Source organism: Alligator sinensis, unplaced genomic scaffold (genome assembly GCF_000455745.1).
Source record: "Alligator sinensis unplaced genomic scaffold, ASM45574v1 scaffold1497_1, whole genome shotgun sequence".
NCBI lineage: Eukaryota > Metazoa > Chordata > Crocodylia > Alligatoridae > Alligator > Alligator sinensis.
The window spans coordinates 124,961-133,690 of NW_005843172.1; the positions used below are offsets into that span (position 1 = coordinate 124,961).

The 8,730-nt window shown below is 40.5% G+C and overlaps 1 protein-coding gene across 1 annotated transcript in view; it reads left to right on the forward strand.

Annotated features, from left to right (window-relative positions):
- AMMECR1 (Alport syndrome, mental retardation, midface hypoplasia and elliptocytosis chromosomal region gene 1) overlaps nucleotides 1–8,730 on the forward strand; it is a 130,308-nt gene that overhangs the window by 112,138 nt on the left and 9,440 nt on the right. Inside the window, exons 5-6 of the mRNA XM_025194236.1 lie at nucleotides 5,320–5,410; nucleotides 7,263–7,359. Of these exons, the coding sequence (XP_025050021.1) occupies nucleotides 5,320–5,410; nucleotides 7,263–7,359 (188 nt within the window). The remainder of the gene's footprint in view (nucleotides 1–5,319; nucleotides 5,411–7,262; nucleotides 7,360–8,730) is intronic.

The following is an 8,730-nucleotide window of genomic DNA, read 5'->3' on the forward strand; positions in this document are numbered from 1 at the left end:
ATTAACTGGCTTGGGCCCCGCCAGCTGGAACAACTCGTGTGGTTGTTCAGACGACCGGACCACCTGCGTCGTGATTGCAAGCGGCGTGAGTAAAGTTTTTTGCAACCAATAAGTTGTGTCTGCCTCTCCATTCACCAGCTCGCCCTAACGTACGAGCGTAACTCGAGTCGGCCCTGGCCGTCCGAGACAGTTTTGAGTAGTCCTCTGAGTATGTAGGTGACCATAGTTTTCCTGAGCAAAGGCTGGAGTGAGAATGCTGGTCTGAAAGTGAATTTGAAGAGAGACATCACTGCTGCTTCCTATCTTGTGTCCAGGAATTCCAGGACTCTGCTTTGGGTTTGGCACCGATGCCAGTTAAATCCTACTTAGCGTTGCGAGAGAGCAGCAAATGTGACCAGCTTCAGTTAGTGGGAGAACAACCTCAATCTGCTATGTGTGCAGTAATGTGATGTTGGCTCACTCCTAGGAGTGAGATATGTGGTATTTTAGCAGTGCCCTTGTGCTTTTTTTCTTTGAAAGTGCTTTGGATAAATTCCTCTTGTATACAAATTTATTTTCTCAAGGACAGTTATGCTCAGGCCTGTTATACTCCTCAGTAGGATGGTTGGAAGCAGAATGGAAAGAATTTTTTTATGATTATCTTTATTTCTTTCAGTTGAAAGCTAACCTTCAAAAGGCTTGATGTTCAGGGTGCTTGTCCAGATTAATTCTTGGAAAGCTTGTGATAATTACTCTTTCTCCCTTCTGGCCCTGCTAGAGATGCACTGCAAGAGCACTGTTTCTTAAGATGTATTTGGCACCCCAGGTCCAAATCATATAAAATGAAGTTGAAAATAGTTACTTGAACTTTGGGTTCAGGTTAAATTTTATCTGAACACATTTGCATATGATCAGCCTGTGGACCCCAAGCAATAATATGCCAACCAAAAAACACAAGCAAAATTTAATAAGTGGAAACACTAAGGATAAGGTTGTATTTCCTCACCAGGTTGCAGATGAGTGTATACTACAGCCTAGCATCCAGTGCTCATACACACCAGGTTTCTAGGTCAGGTTCTCTTCATGTTTCTAATAAATCATTTGGTATTTGACACCAAGCTGTAGATTTTGTGTGTTGCTGCTAATTGCTTTAGGAATGTTACAGAGAAGTGTGAAGAATTCACTCAGCAGTAAAGACCTTTGAGCTGCTGCTTGGTTCTCTAGTTAAATACAAAAAGAGGGGAAAATCGTGACATTTTAAAAAGAAAACTTAAAAATGTATCTTCAGAGAACCTTCTAATAAGCAGTAAGGGCTGGACTTACTCTTATCATAGACTGTTGCATATTTTCTGGTCCCTTTCCTGACTCAAAGCAGTGGATTTCACTGCCTACTTTTTATTCTAGGGCAAAGCTGGATTATATCTTAGTCTATTTTTCTTGCTGTATAGTCCTGCAGAAGTGTTTTGGTTCGGAGAGTGTTGCCTTGACACTTCAGTTTCTTCTCTCCTCAAGTTCCCCTTCTCAACTCTAGGCTGTTCCAAATAAGTCACTGCTCAGTTGCAACAATAATATGAGAAAATACTTTTAAAATTATGTGGTGTATTTGCTGTTCAGTAGAATAGCTCTGTGCAGCTTATTAACTACAAGGCATATCAGGTAAGTTAGAAATCTGTGCTGCTGAATTGCACATGTGTGAATTGCAGGCCCACACTGCTGTAAATCAGTAATTTATATTTAATTTGAGCAATACTTCATGGACTTTGGGTAGGTCAAGTTTTGCAGTAGTCTTGCTGGTCAATTATACTTCAGTTAACGCCTTATGACAGTTCCTGTATTGCCTCATACAAGTCCACCTGCCCTTTATCCTTCACCTGCAGGAGAGATTGTTGGAAACTCTATAGTTTTGTGTACATGGTAAAGTTGGTCCCTGCGTAATGTAAATCTGTTTTAAATTTATATAATTAAACTGGTTTGAGTTCAACTTATTTGAGTTGAAGTGGCTTATTTTCCTTTAACTTAAGTTTGCTCCCCTGAACTTAAAGCTTAGCTAAGAGAAGCCACTTATCTCAGTACAGCAGTTTAAATCAACTCTTTACACTCTGCAAGCACAATTTCCCTGCCCTGTGGATTTGTGGGAAGGGTTGCTAGTGTCAAATGTGTTGCTTCATATACCTTGTCCTGTCTTTTCCATGACCTTTGGTCAGATAGTCTGTTTAGGTTCTCCATGGACTTTTGCTTCCTCTCTAGGGAAGCACAGTTACCTGCTCACTAGATGTTACATCGCGTCTAGCATGCTGTTGGCATTTCTGGTATACCCCTCATGAAAACCTCTTGATTGCTTCTCCAGTGTTGTCTACTTTTTAAACTAGATTTACATGGAAAATGAAGAGCGTGTGTATATGGGCAAGAGCCTTACTAGAGCATGCTGCACCCTAGAATAGATGTGATGTAGCTGCCTGCGTGGAGCATTAACATGTGGCAGTAAGCACTCCCACGGGAGTGAACCTGAACACACTCAGGGCTACCCTACACCTCCTTTGCATCCATTTAGTTGTCTGCATGGAGTAGGAGCACCATGCTTAGTTGTAACTGTCCCTTGTGCAGTCCATGGCGAGTATTGATGCACCCTCAGTGATTTGCATTGGTCTTTTTGCTGCTTGATAGGTAGACTGATAAATCCCAAATTAAGCCCATCTTGAAATCTTTCATTCTTACACCTTGGTATTACCAGATAAGGGCTTCCAGGCTGATAGAATTTTAGTTCTCTTATGACCTGCCATTGTGTCAGGTGCTGGTTTGATTGGTGAATACAGCAAAACTGAGCATTTTAACATCTCCAACAGTTCTCCTTCATTGCTTCCGCCTAAGAGCAATAAATGTATTTCTGTTTTTCTAAGTGACAAATCAAACATCAATACCCTTCCTAGCATGCTGTTACCATAAAAGAGGCTACACCAGTACCTAAGTGATTTCTCTGCAAGTTGTTTTGGAGAAGCAGAATGGGCTAAAACTGACTCCTCAGTTGTCTACTAGCTGTGTAGCCACACATGCCTGTTGTTGCTACTCTTGCCCACTTTTCTCTTTCTGCATTTTATTGCTCACTAAATCCACTTGCTGAACCTTTTTAAAATTAGACTGTAACCTGTTCAACGTTTGCTTATGATACGTAGAACCATAAGACCCCAATCCCAATCTAATTCCTCTTTTAATGCATCTCTATGGAAACGACTTCTCAAGTATTGCAGTTCTTGTTTGGAGGATTGGTATGTGTTCTCCCCCTCTGCCCCTTGCTTTCCCTCCACACTTTGGGGAAATTAAAAATTGTTTATTGCCATACATCAGCCTGACCATTTGGGCAGGATCTGTTTGGGGACTGTATATTTTGGCAGTGTCCTTTCATTACTTTTCTGTTCTAATACATTGTCTGATGAAACAAATGTGTTAAAATGGGTACAAGTTGCTACACTGATGAAAGGGGATCTCTTAACCTTACCCAGGTGGGCCATGCTAATGTGTGCTAATAGTCCACAAAAGTTACCAGTTGGTTTTCATAATTTTAGGAATGAAACAAGCAGGATCTGGCTAAACCTCTGATTCCCAAGTTTCTGCTCTTCATAAGAGACCCCTTTGGCTCATAATTACATCCTCTAGGGGTACAGATTTGGCTTCTGTGCTTGCAAATTCAGGTTCAGTACTGAGAAGATAAAAGACTAATTAGCGATATGGAGAATAAAGATATGAGTTGATCACGTAGGGCAATTGTTCATATTTAAGACACGGTAGAATCACGAGGAGGAGACATCTTTTTTCCCTTCTCCGTGTATTGCATATGAAAACACTATGCTTAAAATCATTTGAATTATGTTTGTCTGGAGATATGAGTGTATTGGGCAGTCTGCTATCCAGAACATTTTTCCTTTGCTATACCAAAGTTTCTGCTTGTTAGCTGCATTGCAGCCATTGCAGGGCAGGCTGCCATTCTTATAATCCTTGTCATTTTTGATTAAATCAAATTAACTTGTTCTTAAAAAAAACAAACAAATAAACCAGTAATGTGTTAAGCCCATATGGCTCCTGTTTTCATATGCACTTGAAGGCCTTAGGAGTTAAATAAAAACTTATCTTAGCCACAGGAACACAAGACTGAAAGATATGGGACTACTAATATTTTGTGGTTCAATGTATGTAACTGTACTAGTGAAAAGCAGCACACACATCAGTTTTTTGGTAAGAAAACATCACAGAGCTGGAGGTCTTTTCTGACCAACTTTATTCAAGAGCAGGTGTTCATAGTAAAAGGACTCTACCTTCAAAAACGGGAGTGCTTTAAACGCTCACTATTTTGCAGTCAGAACCTCAAAGTCACCTGGCTGCTTGCAGATGTTTAAACCCCCCAAAACTGGAAGAAGCAGCGCATTATCTTGACCCAGCTCCACTGTATCTATATAGCTCGGGTGCTTCAGCGGGGCTTTCTGGAGCTTTTAAATAATAGCTGATTCAATCAATTCAATTAGATAAAAGCACCAGAAAAACCCCGCTAAAGCAGCTGGTCTATACAGACATCAGGTGAGCCGGGTCCAACACTGCCTCTTCGGCGTGGGAGCATGCGGAGTTTAAAGTAAATCGCCGTCTTTGGGGGTTTTTAAATGTTCACAAGCAGCCCTTGTGTCCGCAGTTTTGACCCTTCCATTACTGGCAGGGAATGGTGCACTACAAAACCGTCTCTCTGTGGAAACATAACATTAGAAGTTATTTGGCTCCCAGCAGTTTGAAAACCCTTCCTTGCCCCTCCTTTCTTCCCCCTTCATACATTAGTGGAACTGGGAAGGCTCAAGGGATAGTGGGATCAGACCTTTCATCACTAGGCTACAGCTTCAAGTGAGGTCCCAGTTTTTAATGGCCACAAGTCATAAGATCTGCCAGCCTGTTTGGTTGTCTATGAAACGGAGCTGGCAATTACTTCACATTGTGGTGGACGTCCATTCATGTAATGTAAACGATACCCTTTTCATCAGTGTCAGAAAAGCACTGAATGGGCATAGAGGTTGAACTACCCTCTTGTCTCAAGCAGTGGTCCCTTTGAGCCAGACATGTTGCACTTGGGAAGATGTGTGCACATGATAGAGAAAATGGAAGGAAGGCTGGCACTGCCCTTTCCCTGGCAGAGCCATCAACTGGGCACCATCCAAGAGGACTAAATTCACTTCAGCAATAGCTTTAAAATTAAACATTCCAAAATCGGGTAAACCTCTTATAAATAAGTTTGCATCTTGGGATCATGTTAGAAATTTCTTGTTTCTATTTTGTTAATGTACTAATAAAACTGCCCATTTCTTTCAGGTGGGTGTACATGGCATTAGAATAGAATTCATCAATGAAAAAGGATCAAAACGCACCGCCACCTACTTACCGGAGGTTGCAAAGGAGCAAGGTCATTGTTGCACTTTATTTCATATGATCTGGTGAAGAATTTAAACATACATATAAACCTAAAATGCAATATTTGACCTTGCACTGATGTCAGATGATGGAGCAATATTTAATTGTAAGGAATGACTCTCATATAAATGCCATTTATGTGTCTGTTTAAAATCAATCCCTTTATTGGGACAGTTCCAGTAAATTTTAACAGTTTAAGCACATCATAAATAAACAGCAAGAAAGTAGCAATGTGCACAATAAATGTAGTGGGTGGTATGATGCTACTGACCATATTTTATGATGGTTAAAATCTGTTTTTCATATAATCAATATGTTACAATGTCTTCAGTATGCTAGACCATTTTAACTCAGTGATATAACCATTGGTTATGGATCTTAAGAGCAGAGTTCTTTCTAAACCTAAAGGCTGAAGTTCTTTCTCTTCTTAGGCTCTCACTGCTGGCACTTAATCTTCCATAAGAGCTTTTGTTTCCCATTGGTTTTGGGTGGGTAGAAAGGGACTTGTTTCATACTGAACATCCCAAAAGAATTTTGTAAACTCAACTGTCTGTCTCGCAACCAAAGGCAGAGTCTTGTAACTTGGTTATTTGGAAGAAAAATGTACTCTAGCTTTGTTTTGAGTCTGTGATGCTAAACAGTTGTCCTTGACTACTTACTAACATTTTTTTCTTCCAGCCACGACAGTATTTTTTCCATTTTTTGTTGGAATTCTGCCTCCTTGTGTGTTAAATGTTGGTGTTTAAGGCATAGAAATAAAACCTGCACTAAAGGCTACATTCAATGGGCAGCTCTTGGTCTAGAAACCTCTTAACTGTATCTAAGATTTCAGCTGTAATATTGTCTATCCTGTAATTACAGATCTCCATCTTAAAAGGGGATTTTATTGAGCCTGTAGGTGATTGCTTAAAACAGGTTTCATTACATTGCTACGTGAACTTTTTTAGTCAAAATCTTTTATTTTGTCTTGTCTGTCTGATAGACTCTGTTCACGTAAAACTATTTGGTTTGTTTAAAGTACCCAACATTAAAACATTTGGTTTTTATATACATATGTGAATGTTCTAAAAATTGCATACTTCTGAAATAACGTATCTAATAGTTTAAATTTTTTTCATCCAAAATGTCTGGTTCAATTTCTGCATGTTGTATCAAGTCTTCAAAACTGTGTATTGATTAATGATAGTTTAGAAGACTTGTTGGAGAACAATAATGAGCTTAAACTATTTCTAGGTTTCTAGTCCATAATTTAATTAACACATCCCCACGCTGTATAATACCGTAGTTCTAAAATTGGAAACATCACTGTAACACTAACAACACTGTAAAGAGATGCTGTTTTGCAGTGAGTTCTGGGCTATTTCATTCCTTTTGCCTCTGCCTCCTAAAAGCAGATTTTAAGACACTCAAGCCTGCTTATGTTACAGCATTTTCAATAGACACTTTATTTTTCTAGGGCGTTCTGTATTTTATATACTGATATAAAGGGTGATTGTGATGCATAACCTTGCCTTAAGGCTTCATTCAAAAAGATGTAGTTCTGGGATTTCCATCCCCCCCAAGTCCAGGAAACGTGTATATTGGGTCTGTCTTTAAATTTCATGCTAGATCTTTGTCTTGCAGAAAAAACTTGCTTCTCCTTATGTTGGAAGAAAATATGTACATGGTACTTCCTGCAAGATGCTGCTGTTAGCAACAAAGGAATTTACATGTTACTGCTCTAGGAAAGTTATGTGTACTTAGCAGAGTAGTTGCAAAAATATAGCAGGAAGTAATATTTTTATATGCAGAGACTGTTTCATTGCTTGCTCCTCACCAGTCTTTATTCTGATAAAATTCCACAGGATGGGACCACATTCAGACCATAGATTCCTTACTGAGGAAAGGAGGCTACAAAGCTCCAATTACTAATGAGTTCAGGAAATCTATAAAACTGACCAGGTATGTATTATGGGAGTTACCATATGCCCTCACATACCTCTTGCTCCAGTATAATCTGGAGCTTGTTTTTTGAAGGGCAATATGAAGGGACAAAAAGAAGTTTGCTTTTAGGAACTGAGTAGTGGCAGTTATGGAGCAGAGTGAGGGCAGATTTTACTTTCACCTGCCTGTAACGGGCAGATCCTGTTCTTGCTGTATTTTTTGCATGGTATACGCAATGCAATTTCCGGTATCTGTTTGGGGGCAGGGGGAAGGGATATATATGTTGTATGTGAGAAAATACAGCACTGTAGCTAAAGTTGGGTTGTTTTGTTATTGTCATGAGTTATGCGTGTCTCATAAATGTCTGCTAAAGGGTTGATAGTAAAGGCTTCCTTTGTTTATACTGTATCTACCAATATTTTTGGGTGAATAGCTCTTTTGGTGTTCTGGCAGCCTCCTTAAACATAATGTGAATTGTTAGTACTAAGCAGGGAAGAATGTTTAATGTTTAACAAGGGCCCCCTGCATATTTTATTTTATGTTAGTGTTTTAAAGATTGTGACAGAGAAAAATCAGCAGGATGAAACAGCTCCCGCTTTCCTGAGACATTGCACTGGGGAGGGGTGGGAAGAGAAACCCCGGGTCTGGGGGGGCCCAGGGACCTGCACAATTCCACATTCTGAAGTCTTGCTTTGACAAGGTTATTTTATCTTTCCCCCGCTGTGAAATCATGGCACCTGTCCCACTTACGGGAACACTGATCCCTTTCTGAAAGAAAGGTGAGACCTTATTTAATGTTACGCCTTTGCATCCTTTTATTGCAAAGGCTGGCTCACATTATCTCAACAGCTGTGTTGCAGCAGACAGTAGATAACTGGGTTGCTGCTCACTCTGTTTGCCAGAGCCAAGGCATTCTCGGTGGGAGAGTCCTTGAATCTAGTCCATCCACACAGACAAATGTTTGAGATTTTTTTCAGTCTGTTGCAAGGCCTATTTACTCAGACTTTTCTTGGGGGCTAGTGATCAGATGGGGATGGAGGAGTCCAGTGCTTAAAGATTACCTTAGCACTCTCATAGATTCATAGATGTTAGGGTCGGAAGGGACCTCAATAGATCATCGAGTCCGACCCCCTGCATAAGCAGGAAAGAGTTCTGGGTCTAGATGACCCCAGCTAGATACTCATCTAACCTCCTCTTGAAGACCCCCAGGGTAGGGGAGAGCACCACCTCCCTTGGGAGCCCGTTCCAGACCCTGGCCACTCGAACTGTGAAGAAGTTCTTCACAATGTCCAATCTAAATCTGCTCTCTGCTAGCTTGTGGCCATTATTTCTTGTAACCCCCGGGGGCGCCTTGGTGAATAAATACTCACCAATTCCCTTCTGTGCCCC